Source organism: Anabrus simplex, chromosome 2, assembly GCF_040414725.1.
Source record: "Anabrus simplex isolate iqAnaSimp1 chromosome 2, ASM4041472v1, whole genome shotgun sequence".
NCBI classification, from domain to species: Eukaryota; Metazoa; Arthropoda; class Insecta; order Orthoptera; family Tettigoniidae; genus Anabrus; species Anabrus simplex.
This window is the reverse complement of record NC_090266.1, coordinates 910425828-910446033: the sequence shown is the minus strand read 5'-3', so window position 1 is coordinate 910446033 and position 20206 is coordinate 910425828. Positions and strand designations below refer to the sequence as shown.

The following is a 20206-nucleotide window of genomic DNA, read 5'->3' as shown; positions in this document are numbered from 1 at the left end:
ACTGTAAGCTCGGGCTGATTGCCAACGTCTCTGTTGAAATTATTGGAATTCCTTCACACTTCTCTTACATTTTTCACTTGATTTTACGAGTATGACGCTATAACATGACGATATGATATATTCTGTAATTACACACTTGGCTAGCTGGTTAATATTCCTTCGCGCTTCTCAATTCGCGTTGAGAGTGTCATGTATATCCAGTACAGAAACAACAGTCTACTTAGAGGGGTCGTTGGTCGTGATTTTTGCACAATGTAAACTACAACAATTTGGCCATCATGTCTGCAAATACAAAGAACTTTGTGCAACGTGGGATAAATAAATAAATAAATAAATAAATAAATAAATAAATAAATAAATAAATAAATAAATAAATAAATAAATAAATAAATAAATAAATAAGTTCAGCTATGCTTGCTGGAGCGTCAAGGCAGTTTTATAAAGTATTTATCGGCAAAACAGGGGTATCGTGGTTTGTCGGTTATCTCATCAAACTGTATTTCCCTTAAATTCATTGGCTTATCATTTTATATATTAATAATTTCACTGTTGTATATAAGATCTGCGAGGTTACATTCAATTCATGAAGTGTTTGGGCATTACAAATCAAAAACTTACAAAATACGATGATAGGAATATAAGTCACAGTATTTCTTTTGGGGAATGCGAACGCGGATGGAAAATTTGAAATATACAAATTAAAGGATATGGACAGTGAAAATTATGTGGGTAGGTATCATCCGTATGAGTCTATAAACAACATTGTGATATCTTAGTGCTTTAGTAATTGGAATTATGTTACAGCTTCATTGTTACAATAGCATTACAGCATACATATGCACCCCGAAAACCCTCAAAGTAGTCCCCCATAGCGTAATATACAACACGCTGCCAGCGATATGGGGGACTCCGAATACCATCTGCTTAACCACGTGTGAAACGCGTCGTCCATTGTCACACGGCATTTGCAATGGCACAAATCGTCTAGGACAAAATGGTTCCTTTACTTTTGGTGTCAGGTCGATACTTGCTCCAGTACTTCTCATCCCCATTTCTTCAGTAGCCGCTGTACACACCCTGCTACATGTGGTCCTGCATTGTAATGAAAAATGTTTGCAACGTCCAGTTCAGGACGGTTCTCTCTAATGATCACATGACGTACCTTCCTCAGCAGGAAGTTTCTGCAGTAATCTGCTGTCACTGTTGTGCCATGTGAAACGGAAGTGACCTACAATCGCATCCTGACGTCATACCCGACAAAAGGGGGAAGGACTTTTGACGAAACGTTTGCCTTCGCGGAGATCCTGAATGTCGACACTCTTCTGACTGACGTTCGAGCTCTGGTTCATACGCCCTGGCTCAAACTTCATCAATAGCGATGGCTCTCGAAAGGAACGGGTCACCTTCCTGCTGACAGCGTACTGGGCGGTCGCTGCATGTTCCACATTGTGTCGACTTTTGAACATCCGTGAGTGCGCGTGGCCCCCAATCAATGCGATATTACACAGGTGAAGATCTTCCCGCGAAATATTGTGGGTGGTTCGTTTCTCGATCCCATCTACGCTCGGTCTTCACCAGGTGGTCAGTTACTGTATACAACACATCAGTCCCCACAACTGTACTTAACTAGTCACTGGTTGCTTCGCGTCCTCGCTGAAACGCTGCTCCCGACCTCGTGACAGTTCGATATAGAAGGAAATTATTCCAGAGAGCTTCTACCAAGTCTCTGAGGCATTCTCTGATACCCCTCCCCCGGGCGATGGTTATCCTGATATAAGACGCTGTTCAAGTCCGGTCACATCAATTCTGCACGGTGGTCCACTCACAGCTGATTTAACATCGCTCTCTGTGTTCTAACCCTAAACTATAGAGCCATGTAGTGGTGTTCACACATGCTATACATTCGAGGTTTGTTTGAGTCGTATATCGTACAGAAATGTGGACACGAACCTTGATTGCCAGATTAGTTTGACATACTGTACCCGTGCGGGATGGTTCATAATTTATCATGATCTGATATAGTGAAATAAATTGGTGGATATTGAGACAATGAAATACACAGTGGAAATTACTTGGACTGGCGAAAGATTTCAACATTTGCTAGGCTACACGCGACAAGTTGGAGCCAGTGGAATTAAGCCAGTAAAATGAGTGTGTATTTCCATGTCGAAAGGTAAGTGGCTTATCTGAACAACTCGTAAACGTGATGGCAGTCCCAATAGGTACGAAATTAGAAAGGGGAAAACTCAACACAAAGGGGTTGATTGCTACAAGGAAGTGACGGACGGTATATTACTGGACAAGGCTGCTCGCCCTACGTCACCAATACTAAGAAGTGTCGCAATACATTTTCCCGAGCCGCCGGCGATATTAGTCGTCAAGTTAGCAAGAACAAATATTTAAAAGGCCCACTGCAGTTTTGACCAATGACAAAAATTCTATAACCCCACACATGCGCCAATACGACATAGTGAAACTTCAACTCCAGATGTTTTCTAAATTAATTATAATTAAAATACTCCAGTCACCGAATTGCAAAGATGGAAATTTTTAGATGTCATCCCCATGTTAATTGATTGTAAGTTTGATCAATTAAGGTACCAAATTCTAGGAATTGAACACTGCTGGATTGCTATTGGTTAGAAGATACCACGCTAACATAGATGCCGTTTAGAGCATCCAGTAATATCTTCGTAATCTACGATCGGATTTGAATAAGATTGCGACACGAGAGTGTTTAATATCAGACTATTAAGTGGGATAAATTCAAAAACGTCCAAATCGGCTTCTAAGTGCCGATTGACGGAACCCCCCCCCCCGCTCCTCTCACGGGAACGACCTCTGATGAACCAAGTGGAAGGGCTCATCACCTATAAATACGATTGACTGAAACGAACCTCATCTCATTGTAAGTCAGTATCTTGTTCATTGAAAGTCAGAGCCACGAATCTGTGTAGACTGTTCCGCGCCGAATGAACACGAGTTATTGTGAGTACGGAAATGGGCAGTGTTATTTGTAATAATGTGTTTAACTTTTGCGATGGCTCTTGTATACTAAGAAAGTTCTAGTGACTAAAATATATTATCGGCAAAAGCCGACGGCAATTTAAACAGGCAGTTTGCCTAGCCTGAAGTAATCAGTTTCATCTGAGACGGCAAAACTTATCATGAGCAGTAAACCGACGAAGTGCGGCGAACACTAGACAGCCGGGACATATTTCGGGAAGTGCCGGTTGAAAATCGCGAATCGCGCCGGATTGAATAAGAAGACACGTCGTTGTGAGTGTCGAAGTTCTGGTGCGGGCAGAACGAAGATCAATAATGTGTGATAGTGTAATGGGTCTTAGGCATCTATAATGAAATTAATGTATAAAATTGTGTAAAGTAATCATTAAGGTGTTCGTAATGGGTAATCGCTCAGGAGTGATTTTATCCGTGTTATAACGACCACCAAGATGAACGAGTAGACGGATGTGGGGGTCCATGGTTTCTCATCTCTCTTAGCCATATGGGATTCTACAGAGTGATGAGTACCGGTAACCAAATTTGATTTATTTTGGGGATGTTATCGCGATAAGAGCAGGATATGTGTATATTAATCATGGTTACTGAACTTAAAGCTTGGATCGCTTCACGAATCCATGATAGACGGATGGACTAATTTTTATTAACGTAATTATGGGTTAGATTAATTATTTGATCATTTGTTTCTTGTACATAATGTAAATATGGATTATATGTATCAGTTAATGTGTGCTTGTTGTCAATGCATTGATTTGAATTCATTTAAAGCGTTAGGTTTCTTTATACTAACCCAGTTTATATTTTTTATCTCTCTATCACTTTGGTGATTAAGGTACTGTATTTAGGTATCGTTGTTGTGAGAAATCCAGATACATGAAAGTGCCAGTGAGTTGAATGATGTGTTTGCGTACGGAAGGTCATATGAAATAATCATAATAATAATAATGCTTGGTGAGATTGCAAGTTAAAGTAATTTAAATGTGGAGATCGCATGGGGCACGTGGACGCTTTTAAGTCAGGCAGTAAATTTGATTTTAATATTATTTGTTGATTTAACGATTTTGGGCTCAATAATATTCAATATAATTTGTTTAGAAGCGATAGAGTCACTTGTATATGACGGTCACGCTATGTTGAAGGCCCAGAGTGGGTTAAGCCCATTTTTGATTTTGAAAGTTTAGCGGGACAAAAATCCGGCACGAGATTAAATTGAGTCTTACTGATGTTGATGATAAAATAGATGAATACCGAAGCCTACGTCGATGTTATATTCCGGTGTTATGAGTGGCAGAAGACTCCACGCACCGAGGTTTAATAAATAAAATGTTTAAAGAGTTTCAGTGAAATAAATGGACTTCAAATGAGAAGGATATAATAATTTAGCACTCGCAGGGACTGGATGGATATTCCCAGCCGCGAGGTGCCATGGGATGTGAAATTTGTCTTGGGAGAACATGGTCTCCCTATAAATTAATAACAGTACGGCATGAAGTAAGGTTGCGGTTCGAGTACCGTTATTGTGTTCCGACCGACGTGAAATCAGATCTTGGTTGTTCATATGGGGTTTAACATATGTGACTAAATTATCAGGATTGAAAATTAAAATTTAAAAATTAATAATAAAATTCCAAGTGAATCGGAAATTAACTGATCGCTTAGTGCCCAAACAGGATCGGAACCGTGACACCGAAGAGTCAAAAACTCAGGCCAAAAATCTAAAACCTTTCTAGGAACTTTCAACATAAATTCACTTACACCAACTGGCAAGCTGAAAACCCTCACCAAAGCTCTTCACGAAAATCAGATATCCATAATGGCCCTACAGGAAACAAGGTACCCAGATGAAGAGATTTTTGAATCCGAAGGCTACCGATTTTTCAAGAGCAAAGCGCAAAGAGGAATCCTCAATGGAGCTGTGATGCTTGGAACCGCGTTTGCTGTTAGAACCAAGATCCTTAAATCGGTTGCAAATTTCGAACCTGTGAATGACAGATTGTCTATACTCACAATTAAATGCGCGAACAAAACCTACGCCCTAGTTAACGCACATGCTCCTACAAACGATAAGAACAAGTCTGATCCAGACGAAGTTGATAATTTCTGGGACCTACTGGATGAAAAATTAAACAAAATCCCCAAACACCATGTCAAGCTTCTTTTGGGTGACTTAATGCCCAACTAGGTTGTGAACAGAAGTACAAGAAAGTTATAGGAAATTACCCTGCTCACAAAAGAACCAATCCCAACGGCCAAAGACTGGTGTCCATTTGCGAAAATCACAACCTGCAGGTCATGTCGACCCACTTTCGCCATCTACCCAGAAAGCAAATGACTTGGCGTTCTCCCGTCCAAGCTCTCGGAGAGTTCCAAATTGATCACGTTGCAATCTCCAGGAGAAACAGCCCTGAGATTATGAATGTTAAGGTAAAGAAAGTCATCAATGTGGCCTCAGATCATTATATGTCTCTTATCAAATTCAAACCAATTCCCGCAAACACAAGGAAGACAACCAAACAGACCACACGCTTCGACAACGATTAACTTCGGCAAAGGGTCGAGGAGTTCCAGGAGAAGACTAGACCAAATGACTGTGACTTTAATAACGCCAAAAGTCTCCTTGTTGAGGCTGCCAAAGACGTTGCAGAAATCAAGAGAAGCAAAAAGCATGCCTGGTGGAATGGTACCTGCGAATCAGTCCTCCAAGAAAGACTCAATGCATGGAAACAGTACTACTCTACGAAATCAGAAAATGATTGGGAAACCTACAAAACCCAACGTGCCCAAGCAGCTAGGGTGTTCAGAACTGAGAAACGTAAATACGAAAAATCTCTCATTGAAAAGATAGAACAAAACTTTAGGAAGAATGAAAGCAGAGAGTACTACAGAGCCTTCAAACGCAAACTCACTGGCTATAAACCACCATCTCTATGCTTTGAGCGAAAGGACGGCACACTGGCGACGTCAAATGAAGAAAATTGCAGCATTCTGGCAGATTACTTCAAGAATTTACTTAATTGCTCTAAACCGCAAAGCGCCATTGAGACTAAGGAACCCTTACTCAGGTACCGAGATTCCAGACCACCCGACAGAGATGAAATCAAGCGCCACATTGCCCGTCTCAAAAATAACAAAGCGCCGGGTGAAGAATCAGTAGTAGCAGAACTATGGAAATATGCCCCAGAGGAATCACTTGATATCTTGCAAAAGCAAATAGAAGAAATTTGGAACATGGAGACCCTACCCGAAGATTGGAAAATAGCTTTGATCCATCCACTACACAAAAAAGGCAGCATGAAGAACATCAACAACTACAGAGGAATATCTTTGCTACCCGTGACTTACAAAATTCTATCACTTGCCATCCTGGAGCGTTTGGAAGCACAAGTCGAACATCAAATAGGTGAATACCAAGGAGGGTTCAGAAAAGGTCGCTCAACAGCTGAACAGATCCAAAATCTCAAAACGATCATCAGATATTGTACACTAAGGCCCAAGCAGTATGTGTCTGTCTTTGTGGACTTTAAGAAAGCGTATGACTCCATTGACCGGGAAGTCCTGCTAAACATCTTAAATGAATTTGGAGTTGATTTGAAACTGCTGGCATTAATTAGAGCCACCCTGACCGATACAAAATCCAAGGTGAAGTTCCACGGATGTCTCTCGCATTCCTTTGACATCAAAACAGGAGTTCGACAAGGTGATGGGCTATCCCCGATACTCTTCAACTGTGTTCTTGGAAAGATCATCAGAACCTGGCGGGTGAGATTACAGGAAACCAACTACAGTCCATTGAGAATAGGAACCAAATCCAAGGGGATCGCAACAGACTGCTTAGCATTTGCCGATGATATTGCTGTTCTCTCAAACGACATAGAAACCGCTAGAACTCAAGTAGAAATTTTAAAGGAAATTGCCGAACAAACTGGTTTGCAGATATCATTTGAGAAAACAGAAGTAATGACTAACATCAAAGAGGCTCCACCAAAACTCCATACAAAATACGGGGACATCACCCGAGTAGACAAATTCAAATACCTGGGTGAGATCATCATGAAAAATGGACTGGACAAAGAAGCACTCCAGGAGCGAGTACGCAAACTGGAAATAGCCTACCAAACATCCCGCACAATCTACAACAAAAAATGCCTTTCCCAAAACACCAAGATACGTCACTATGAAACAGTTCTGAAGCCAGTAGTTCTATATGCAGCCGAAACCCTGTCTCTAAATGCCAACAAAGGACTCCTTGAAGAACTGGAGAAAAGAGAGCGCAAAATTGTGAGAGGAATCTTGGGATCAAAGTACAAACATGGAATCCATCAAAAGAGATCCAACAAGGAAGTCTACAGCAAAATAGAGAAAATTACCGACACAATCAGAAAAAGACGGGCACGATTTTACGGTCATCTGAAAAGAATGGCCAGAAGAAAGTTAACTAAAGAAATCTTTCACTTTTTTGATTCAAACCCCAAAACCACAATTCCCTGGTTTTGAAATGCCAAAGAAGACCTGCAAATGCTACATATCTCAGCTGAAGACGCCCTTAACAGAGATCTCTTCGCAAGAAAATATTGACGAACGGGCTAAGCCGAGACGAGCAACCGAAGAGAAGACACGGTGCCCCTTGGACAGAGGAGAGTAAGCAGGCCCACTCACAAAGAATGAGGGAAATTTGGGCTCTAAAGAAGGCCAAGTTCAGTGTCAAATGCAACAAGACTTAACGTGGTCCTTGATGGCCCCAGCGAATTATATATATATAATAATAGGAGGAGGAGGATAATAATGGAGACTGTCGTCGGGTGTCGGGTTGTTTCGGACCCATAATGTGTACTCCAATTGGGAGCTTACTTACAGTAGGTGCGGATATTCCCACGGACGACACCTGTCATAATTAGGCGAGCATAGTGTTCATCCTTCCAGTACATTCTTGTCGTACTGACGAATGTAAATATTGATTTAAGCTTGGAGTTGACGAGCTAGTCCTGGCATGTTCGTGAATCTGGATATGTACGCTAGGGTCCATCCGTCTAATTAGTTCCCGTTTTAGATACGATAACATTTCCGCGGTGGGAATCCGGCCTACCTGAATGTAAATACCCAGAGGTGACTATCACAGGGAACGTGAAGGCGACGGTAATCCACGTTTACCCTCGCGCTCACGTCTCCTAAAAGGATTGTCAGTGGTGTCATAACCACTCATAGGGATGTTGGTTCGATCGCCATGGATCAGCTAGTCGAAACCACACAATGATATCCACACCATCAGGGGTGTAACAAAGCAGCCATGTATTCTTTTCACGATTGAAACTGTAAAGGTGAAAGAGTCATGAATTGAAATTTGCCAGATGATATTAATAAATTGCTCCTTATTGCAATTTCAAAAGGAATCGGTCACCATATATTTTTATTGTAGTTATTCAAGTATGCCCATGGAAGTTAAGTTGTTACTTCCCAGACCTATTGTGGAGTCCTTTAAATTGTGTCTATGATTGAGCCTTCCCCTACCTTGATTTGCATGCCCCGTTCATTCGTGTGTTTATTTGTGCGCCCATATTTATATTGTGATATATATTGGCATCTATTAAAGAATCGGTCACCCCTGAGATTAAGGCTAGTCTGGGACTCATAGGGTGAGCGGGTGCAATACAGAGATAAATTCGTGCAATTTCGAAATAGTAAATGCAATCACTTATGCCACAACCCTCGCATATTGCTCTTTGAATGTAGATTTTAAAAATATATAATCTGTTGCTCGCCTCCGTGGCTCAGACGGCAGCGCGTCGGCCTCTCACCGCTGGATACCGTCGTTCAAATCCCGGTGACTCCATGTGAGATTTGTGCTGGACAAAGCGGAGGTGGGACAGGTTTTTCTCCGGGTACTCCGGTTTTCCCTGTCATCTTTCATTCCAGCAACACTCTCCATTATCATTTTATAGCATATATTATTCATCAATAATCACTTTGGGAGTGGCAACCTCGTTGTAATAACAACCTATATCTGCTTCATTCATTACATCCCTGACCCGGTCAATGACTGGAAAACAGGTTGTAGGTTTTCATTTTCATTTTCATAATCTGTTGCTCCAAAACAAGTAATGGAATATTTGCAGCGGCAGTATTTGCAAATGGTTTGAAGACTGGGTAAAATGCATAAAATGCAGCTTTTTCTATTACTTCTACTTTAGTAAGTAGTAAAAGTAAAATGTTACCCTTGTATGCATAAAACTTGTGATTTTTTACAAGGAAATTCTTCGTTATCGTGCAGACTATGTACGAACACCAATTATGCATGCGCACCAGCTACCTTCTTACTTCCGGTGTGTAGAACACGTTTCTTCATAATCATAACTTCAAACAGGCACACATGTGACAATGATAATTCAGGAGCGGTGATAGAGGACAGTCGGATATATTTTGTAAGCCTGTTGAAAGAGCATCCCGCTTTTCTCAGCAAGTCACAATTTACAGCAAGTCTGGTTTATATGATCTTAAAGAGAATATGCAACAATTACAGGGAAAAGCGTTACTGGAAGGTAATTAATGAAGAACATATTTTATTTGAAAGCGTGTGACGTACCCACTCTGCCCACAGGTGTGTGGCAAAATTATGACGTGGCAGGTCACCTTAATATTAATATAAATAAATGATATCTCATTGTTTCTCCATAAACAATATCCTATGGGCGCCAGCCTGCAAGCTTATGGCTTGAAAATGATAGTTGATAATTAATAATGATAATGATAATGATAATACGTAATGAGACTCTAAAAACTCCCAGGGGTGGGGTGACGGAACACTATCCATTAAGTACACTAACTTGGAAGTTAAGGATCATTAATAATAATTTCAGAAAATACAAATTAAAACAGCTATTTATTAAGATGAAAAACGTGACGTAACGGCGTATTAACGAAATCTGAACTTCCGGAAATAAAAGAAAAATTGAATGAAATTAACTCTAAGAAAATCAACTGTTGCGCGAAGACTTGCAATAATTTATCCCATTAGCTCACCATTTGTAGACTCTGTTATGTAGAAGCTGATGATTGATGAATCTTTCGTACAGGCGCGTCATCTGTTCTTGTGGATTCCAGTCCTACTTCTGCTTTGTGCATTGTAAACTAGCTGCACTATGTCTTTCCTACCTTTAACACTTCCTACTGTACTCCTTACATAAAGTCGTAATGAGTCCTAATTTTAAAAGCAAAACCACCATGGGTTATGTTCATGGAGAGAATACACTTGTATTCTTCCGTATTACGGAACAGTAGCGTAACTAAATTCATAACAAAAGCTCTCCTGCCCTATACTAGTCAAAACCGGTCTCCCGTTGACTTTACCTCTCGTCATTGAGATAGGTCCCAATGAGAGTAACTTTTGAGTCATATACTACTCAGATGCGAAGTGAACTAAGTTAAAATCTTCTCCGATGTGCAAACGTAGAATCGTCGTAAGAGTGTCTGAGTAAGAGTACGAGTACGAGTGCGAATGTGAATGTGAATGTCCTCTCCAGCTCATGTCGTCGAGTATATAGCCTTCAAAATCTCCCTCCATCAACCATATCACATGGTCCAGTAAGATTCGAGGTCTCATCCCTTCTTCTATGTATTGCTGTGAATCCATCATCTTGCTTCATTACGTCCATTCACATAGGCTGAACTTTCCCGCGGAAATAAAGCGTCAGGTAGTGAACTCCGAAAAGTAGGCGTTAATAATGTTTCAACTGTCTCTTCATAGCGTGGAAGGGGTACGGTCTCTCGTAAGGTTGATGACGTACATTTCCTGGTAATGGGCTGAAATTAGCCTGCTGACTTCGGTCACCTCACTACGGCTATTGGAAAATTTACTGCAAGCTATTAATACGAATGGTGTTGAAATACTTTACATAATAAGTTGTTCGTTCAGAATACGTTATAGCCGCGATACAAAGAAATGAATGATGATGTGAAATGGATGATTAAAACCCTATATAAATACATAATAATTTAAAAATGACCTACCAGTGATTAAATAAATACATCTTATCAATTAATTATACAGTTCAATAATTTAATTCATGTTGTGATGTTCCAAACATCACAAGCGAAAGCGAAGAAAAAAGTTATTTAAGGCAGTAGGGAACGGGAAAATAAAAATGCTTCATTGGGCGTAAGAGTTGTTTGGCAATTAGTGCAGAATTACAACGACTGTCAATGATCTGCTCAAATATTAAGTGAGTGACTTACCAAACCTACAGTATTAAGAGTGTGCTTTCACAGTGATCAGTATGAGTTTCTATACAACTTTAAGATCTTAATTGCAGTGTAAATGTTAATATATTGACGAGATGAATATAAAAACAGTAGGCAGGATGAAGATAAACATTACAGACTGAGCTTTCTGTGCTGTTTGTGCCGTGTAGCCGTAAGCTTGCATTCAGGAGATGGTGGGTTTGTACTCCACTATCGACAGCCCTGAAGATGGTTTTGGATGGTTTCCTGTTTTCATACCGTCTTCATTACTTAACTCATTGAAATATTTAGCAACCTTTGAAAACTGTTTACCAGTTATTGTTACGTCAAAACGCATGTCCCTGAGTATACAGACAAATGTTCTACACACAGTACAGTCTCAGCAAAATTCAATAATCCATGTACATTCTTCTTTGATTCCATTCGACAACTAGTCTGATGTATGAATAAGTTATATTTTTAACGTGAAATGTCCGGGGTACTCTTTTACACACATTTCTTGGTGTATTTACTCGTTCAATTGAGAAATAATATGGCAAAAATGAGATTCTAAGGGCCGAATTCAACCTTGGGGCATGCTGCGATTTTGCTTATTAAACACTTAGGAAAAAAGCAATTGCTAAAATGCATGCATACGATCCTAGTAATTATTACTCATCTTAGGAAATGCTAACCTCCTAAGACTTTGCTAAGAGTGAATGCATTTACTAAGAAATTTAGGCATACAAATCATAGTATTTACTACGAATTTTCAGTAAAAACAATTGTGGCGTTTCTATACACACCACCTAATATCTGTTACCCATAGGGCTGAGACCTCGCATGATGTGTGGCAGTTCGCCATCGTGGTGTTCGTGTGTCTTACTGGCTGTCTACCCTGGCAGAAGGCAGCACCCGACGATCCACGATATGCACGTTATTTTCAATGGCAAGCCAGCAGCAACGTTCTCATGCCTGTACGTCGTCCCAAACTCTTCAAGCAGCTGTCATCGCGAGCACAACGGCTCTTTCGCAAGTTCCTGGAGCCTCGAGCGGAGAAACGGCCTGCGAGCCTCGCCGACCTCGCTCGCTTCTTGGACGATCGTTGGCTGGGACGGAGCGTCTCTGACCGGAACATTGGTAAGTAGATCGTAAGCGATAGTAAGAAACTGTTCAAACTGAGAGCTGTTGTTTTGTACTTGTGGTATGTATACTGTTGTGGAGTACCTCTGTCAGCAGTAAAGATACACACGTGTCAGGGTCAGGGACCAGAAAGTTAAGTGGGTTGAACTTCAATGGCGACGTTAAGAGACAGGAGGTTCATATGCCCATCGCACTGCTCCCCATTTACTTACTCTCTTTGTCATAAAACAGATCTGTATAAATTACCTTGTTTGTTTGTTGCTACTTCAACTGGAGGCTATAAACCTGGGTAAGGCTGTGTCTGAACCTGATAACTTGCACTTCCATGGTGTTCGTACTCGGGTATGAGTAATCGTAATAAATTAGAGCTAGGTGTAGGAAACCTGCTCCGATACTTAAAATCACACCAAAAATCCAAAACCAAACCCAACAGCGCAACAGCTTGCCGAGAGACCACTGCTCAGATCTAAGGCCGGGTGGACACAGGCGTTCACTCAGCAATGAACCCAAATGCGACACCTGTCAGCCGAAGGCGATGCTATGTTGTGTTCGCGCGATTCATTCATTGTGTAAAATTTATTTATTTATTTATTTATTTATTTATTTATTTATTTATGTATTTATTTATTTATTTATTTATTTATTTGTTTATTTATTTATTTATTTATTTATTTATTTATTTATTTATTTATTTATTTATTTATTTATTTATTTATTTATTTATTTATTTATTTATTTATTTATTTATTTATTTATTTATTTATTTATTTATTTATTTGGTAAGTTATTGTATTTCGATATTTCATTTCCGGAACCTTTATTTGCCCACTGTTCCATTTTTGGAACAAATACCTCGTCGTCTTTAATTTTAGTATACTACTACCAATTCTGTAATGTAATCTTCCTGCTAAACATTTATCGATACATCATCCCATCAAAGGTACGAAAATATATGCTCATAGAAGACTAACTTTTATATTTCAGTTTACTGCTGATAGTTAATTATGTTATTGAGTTTATCGCCTGTTTATTCAACGTATATAATACAGAACTGATCACAAGAAGATGTATTCCTCTGATCTGAAATGCAAAAATAACAGGACAACTCTCATTATTTTATAAATTTTATTTCTATACATGTATATACTTCGTTAAGAGGGATATTTTTAAAACCTAAAGGCAACGAGTTGAAGAATAACCATTGTAACGACAGTATTCCATGTACTGTATTTCTATGACTTCTCTCCTTTTATGACATTATTTATACTCGCAGGAGTGCAAAATATTTAAACATAATACTTTTTATAGTTAACTGAAGTATTTATGAATAGAAATATGATGAATATTCATCATCATCATCATCTGTTTACCCTCCAGGTTCGGTTTTTCCCTCGGACTTAGCGAGGGATCCCACCTCTACCGCCTCAAGGGCAGTGTCCTGGAGCTTCAGACTCTTGGTCGGGGATACAACTGGGGAGTATGACCAGTACCTCGCCCAGGCGGCCTCACCTGCTATGCTGAACAGGGGCCTTGTGGAGGGATGGGAAGATTGGAAGGGATAGGCAAGGAAGAGGGAAGGAAGCGGCCGTGGCCTTAAGTTAGGTACCATCCCGGCATTCGCCTGGAGTAGAAGTGGGAAACCACGGAAAACCACTTCCAGGATGGCTGAGGTGGGAATCGAACCCACCTCTACTCAGTTGACCTCCCGAGGCTGAGTGGACCCCGTTCCAGCTAACCACTACACCACAGAGGCGGACAATATGATGAATATTACAGAGAGAAAATATATTGGGAACATTTAAACTGAGTTATGTAAAACTACCCCAGAAATGTTCCATGGTCCAACATCGAACTGCTGAACTTTGGCTATTAACTCCCCATGAAATATCTTAGAAAGCACAGCTTAGGAGGTAGATTTCTCACTGATCATAGCCATTACATAAGAGAATATCGTGTACTTAGTTAATGTAATACTACATATATTTTATTTTCTCTTTACAGAGGGCGCCCCAGAAGACGACAGTCTATGTCCTTCCATGTATAGCTTCCACAGTAGTGCAGAGGAAAAGGATAAACTCCTTTTCACGTTAACACAGTATGGCATAGAAACGACCGTCGATCGTTCAGCTAAGAAGGACCGAATTCGTGAATGGATCCAGAGCAGTGTCATCCAGGAAGATGAGGAAGGTGAGACATTGGCTGAAGAGGAAGAAGAAACTGAAGAAGGTGAACGTGAGGAGCGTGGTACCTTGCAAGAAAGTCGACATGGCCGTGTTCAGAAACTTCCAACAGTGAAAGCCGTAAATTCAACCAGAGGCTCTGTAAGCCGATCAGCCAGTCAGTGAAGATGAATGTCGTTCTATCAGCTGTTAAATGATGGTATATTTCCTCTTTTATGAGGTCTCTCTACAATTAGTGTTTTAATACTGCTCGTCATCTGGAAGATATTTCTTCCGTTGTGGCATGTACAGGGATCCGGCGGACATGTGTCTTCCACCTCTAGTTCTTAAGCATTGTCCGACTGTGATCAAAATTCCGAGTGTAATTGATATGGAAGAATGCAATATGATGTGCATTCTTCACTAATTTTATGTTGGGACCAGTAAGATTATACACTGGATGAAAGGAAGGCGAGAATCTTTCCCTTTATATAGAGTTACCCCGTTGGAGCGTTGCAACTTCGCACAACTAGGGTTACATCAATCTTGGAAGATGTTTATGTTTCTAAATATTTGATCCGTTGATTGTTCCTCGAATTTGGTGACCTCATCTCTTAAGTATCGCATGTGCATCGATATTTTTGTGCTATTTTTGTTAATTTCTAACCTCAGTGGTGAGGTGATTTATTAGTGGTAAAAGTAGTTCCACCAATGAACGGGTGGATTTAATAATGCTTCATACATGTGGTTTGTTTAGAGATCTGCTTCACGTTTTAAAAATTCCCTTTCTTAGAACCCTCAAAAGAATGATAATATTATATTATTTAGGGAACGTGTATTAAGAGACGGTAAAGGCGTGTTCGGTTCGCCCGGAAGGACGTGGGTTCGAATCCCCGTCAGGAAGTCGTAAAATTTAAGAAACCAGATTTCCACTTCCGGAGGTGCATATGGCCCTGAGGTTTACTCAGCCTACATCAAAAATGAGTACCAGGTTAATTCCTGGGGGCAAAGGCGGCCGGGCGTAGAGCTAACCACTCTACCCCATCACGTGCCGAGGTTAACAATGGTGGAAGCCTTTACCTTCCACTCCTCCAAGGGCTTTCATGGCTTGGACGGAGGCGACTTTGCTTTCCTTTTACATGAATAAACATCTGTTAGTCTAATTAAGAGACATCACGCAGACTTTGACGGTGGTACATGAATAAACATCCTTTAGTCTAATGGATAGGTACTTATTTTCAGAACCAAAGCTGCTCAAAATAGTGAAAGGGTTTTAATGAACTCCATAAAATGATAACTGCCTTATTCATACCTGAAATTTCTTGCCATGTTTATTTAGAACTCTCCCTTGCTCGTTCACGAAGGAATTCAACCTTCAGAAAGCTTACTTGCTCCTCAAAGCATTAGTAAATTCACCCATTTTAAGGAGAGAAACATTGAATTTGGAACAAAATAGACCTAATCAGGTTATTCTTTGTAAATATTTAAATCATATTGTGCCTTGCATGGTTTAAAATGAAGGTACTTCCAAAAGCACTTCCAATTTTACTTGGACATTGCCTCAGGTACCTGATTTCTTCGAGAATATGAAGACAAGTTTGATTCCAATGATGATTATCTGATACGTAATTCCATAAGTCACTATTTACATAATTATCGTATTTAAGACACCATTCGCACAGAACTGATTAAAATATATTGGTAATATATAACTAGATAGTTAGGTTGTATGTCATTCCAGAAATCAATATTACTGTAATTTCTGAAGAATGATACACGATATGTTCAGTATTCTTTGGTAGAAAGTGTACAATTTTCTTCCAATCAAATTCTTCCAATTAAGAAGCTCTTGCTCGTACACCAATTAATACATATCATAACAGACTGAATTTGACTTCGGGTTAACTCTTGTAGAGTTGGCGTAATTTTACAACCACTGATCCCATTGTAAAGACGATACCTTGAATATAGTGGAAATCTGAATTACAGTTAGCTCATGAATGTCACAAACTAGAGGGCCTATGACCTGAATGTTAGGCAGCTTTGAATACCAAGTCAAGAACACAAATTAAATCTATCACAAGGTTAAGTACCGCGTTTTGAATTGAACATGTATCTTGTGGGGAAGTGACTACATACTACATACTTATCTCTAGTAATAATGAAGACACCTACCAGAAATTTAGAAGCAAATATTACAGTAAAAACGTACTCTGCAGGAGTATAAGGTATACTATCATTTGTATAATAACAAATTCCAATACATTACTTACCCTTTCAATAATACGTCTATTTGTTATGGAAAACATTCCTTCCAAAACAAACCATGTAACTAGTTGCTAAATCTCTTCGCTTTATCTAACATCACGGTAGAAAGTTACTTAATGAAGCAACTTTACATGAAATATAATTGTTTTCTGATTATGTCTGTGATATATTTCCTAATTCATGGATGTGTTTATCAGTGTATTTTTAAAGTCTCATGAAGTTAATGTCAATGTTAACAACGATCCGCAAATCCCCATTAATGAGACAAACAAACTACTGTGGTACTGGATACACTTTTAAAATCCTGGAGGTAACAAGATGGAGAAACGAAAGATACAAATATGAAAATATTTTCAATGAACGTATGGATTCAGGGCGGTGTTTCAAAATACATTATTACTAGTCTCACAATACTTACGAAATTACTCTTCCGAGTTCTACGGTGCATTGAATGTCACTGGTCATTGATAGAATGTGGTACAAGTTATAAAATAATTGCTTATTGTAGTTGACAGACTATGCAATATTTTAGGCGTTGGCTCATTTTTCCTAGTATGAATATTTTCTTATATTTCTGGAGTAACAAAATATCAGCACAGTAAGTGGGTTATATCCTGAGAAGGAGGTTCTAAACACGCCTTACCAGCTGGACTATGTCTAGAAGTATACTATAAGTCACCTTAAAAAAATCGATTAACATCAGTTGACAGGGTCCCGTAATGTACTAGTGAGACTGCGCTCATTTGTTTCTGGTAATGAGCAGCTGGAAGTACATTCTTTAAATGGGGGAGTTTCGCATGAGTTCATTCCAATCTCTGTAATTAATAAACAGCATACAGAACAGATTAAATTACTGTCTTATAAACATTAAAAAACAGTGATAATAAGATTGGATTCTATTAAAATCAATGACGGTAGTAACTAGCATATCCAGGTTTGTAGAAAGACCAGTATCAAGAATGTAAGAATCTGGGTGTGACAGCGTCCGAAAAATTCACATCTCAGATACCGAGACTGGTGCAATGCTGTGAACTTTCCCTCACATGATGTCCAGCAGATATTTACACCGTTCGTAGAATAACGTAATAGGTACTCAGATAGGTATCAGGACCATACAGGAGCCTTTTAGTCCAGAGCTAATAATGCTAGACGAACTCGATCTCACCTGAGCTGTTCAGCCAACAAGACTAACTTAAAGCATACAAAGACAAGTACACGATAATCAGACGATCCTCTCAGGCTCTAGCACCAAGACAAATACACCTTTAATGTAGTCTGATCTTTCGTCACGAGTTAGCTGTTTGTTGATGATGAGTTACCTCTTATAATGCTCAAAAGATGCAGTACATGACTGAACACTAGATGGATATCTTCGTGATCAATTTCGGAGCTAGTCAAGCATTTTCAGCTCAGTGCTTTCGCGAAACATTTGGACGACTATCAGTATTAACAGATGTTCTCTCTTCTATTTACCAATTTGTTTATGTAATTACTTTATTTTATTTAGTCAGTTGAAATATCCGATTTTATGTTATTGTAAAATGTGATTTGTACGATTGTGTGACATTTTCAGGAACTGTTTTTGTACTACAAATACACGAATGTTTTCTCCCCATTGGTCATCTTGAGCAATCTTCTCAGTTTTTATTGAAATTCAACAAGGGTGTTTCCTACACAGTGGGATTAAGCTTAGACCAAAAAGATCATTTGACATAGACAAGTCTTAACATACTGACTGTCAACAATGTCAGTAGATGTTCACATACAATTCTTCGTTAGCTGGTTATATTTTCAGTATATACAACATAAATGCTGCCAAACATTCACATATAAACAAGGATGTCTTGGGATCTCGATTTGCAGTTGTAATTAATCCACCGGAGGTGCTTTGATTTCGCTTTTAAACATGTGCTTCTTACGTGTTGATAAATGGCTTTCATTTGGTGTAGTAGGAGACAATTCTTTGAGGAAAGTAAAATTGGTGCAGTGACAGAAGAAGCATTTACTAATTACGATTCGGAAACTGATTTACTAATACGTTGGGATTAAAGTGAGATTGAGGGTGGAGGTAAGAGCAATACTGCATGTATTACCGTAACCAATAGGCACAGAAAATCATCATTATCTCAGAGAGATAGACCTGCTTGATTCTGATGACTGGACAGACACCGATCAAGAACAAAGTATCCTAGAGTATTCAAGGTCAGCAGGTATGACGAATATTTCAGGAGGTACTGAATCTTGCATTAAATATTTCACCTAGTTTTTCTCAACACAGTCCATTTTGTACTGAGAGACGTAGATTTATAGTTACGCAAATCAATTCTTTCTGATTACAACTAGGCCCTTTACCCAGTACGAATGACTTTGTTTCCTGGAAGCCTGTAATAATGCAGGAAATTAATCAATTCTAAGGTTTATGAACGTTAATTGGGATAGTAATAAAGTAACCTGAAAAAACATACAAGTATCTTTAAAAGTTGTTATGAATTTTAGATTCGTTTATGCACCATAACTGTCAAAGCCTACCCTCACTGTTGCTGGTGTGAATAAGGCATTTCAATTCCAGCTGGGGAGTATGCCAGGGAATGAGTTAATGTGAGGGTGAAAGCAGGTTGAAAGAAACGTCTAACTCACTTAATGGCTTCCAAGATCTGTTCACTTCACTGAGGTCACTGTTTCTTGATCAGGGTGACATGTCTAGAATACATGATGACTGGTAAATGGGCCTCCGTGAGGTTCTTAACTTGGATCAGCCATGTATTCTTTTTTATCATTCCCATAAGGATACTGTCAAATTCCCTTCTGTAAACACCTTCATACGAAGTATTATTCGACTCCAAATTATTGTAAATGCAATATCAACATGCTATGGTTCCAAGTAATGAATTCCTCCTAGGAGCAATCTGTACGTCCTACCAAATACCCTGAGTGTATGAACTAATCTACGAGAAGAAGAAAATATGTATTCACTTTGCTTCCACGTACCTGACTTTCAATAAGACCTCTCATCGGCTTCAATGTGTTCGCTTGAAAATTAGTGCATAAAGAAAAACTTTCCATGAAACTATAATCTGTGTTATGTAATCCGAAGAATGTGCGTGTGAAGAGGGCTTCTTTCCTATCTGAATGTAGCATTAAACATTTTCAGTAAATAAATCATTTCCTAAAAGTATCTTCTTGTTTTTATTTCCTAAGACGTAACAAATTATATACCACATACTTCCTTCAGCGAGTTCCTTAACATCGCACCTACTCAGATAGATTATTTGAAGACAGTGGGATAGGAAAGGGCAAGGGCTAGGAAAGAAGCGACGGTAGCCTTTATGAAGGTCCTACGAGTTTAAAATAAGGCAATACCAGGAACTAGGCCTACTTCTTTTATGTCCGGTGCTCCGTCT

General features: G+C 39.3%; 1 protein-coding gene across 2 annotated transcripts in view; it reads left to right on the top strand.

Moving 5' to 3' along the window:
• Positions 1-19971, top strand: part of LOC136863184 (serine/threonine-protein kinase meng-po) — a 397968-nt gene extending 377997 nt beyond the window's left edge. For both annotated transcript variants that reach the window (XM_067139538.2, XM_067139540.2), the window contains exons 6-7: positions 12065-12375; positions 14380-19971. In XM_067139538.2, the coding sequence (XP_066995639.2) occupies positions 12065-12375; positions 14380-14723 (655 nt within the window). In that variant the 3' untranslated portion in view covers positions 14724-19971. The remainder of the gene's footprint in view (positions 1-12064; positions 12376-14379) is intronic.
• Positions 19972-20206: the final 235 nt, after the last annotated feature.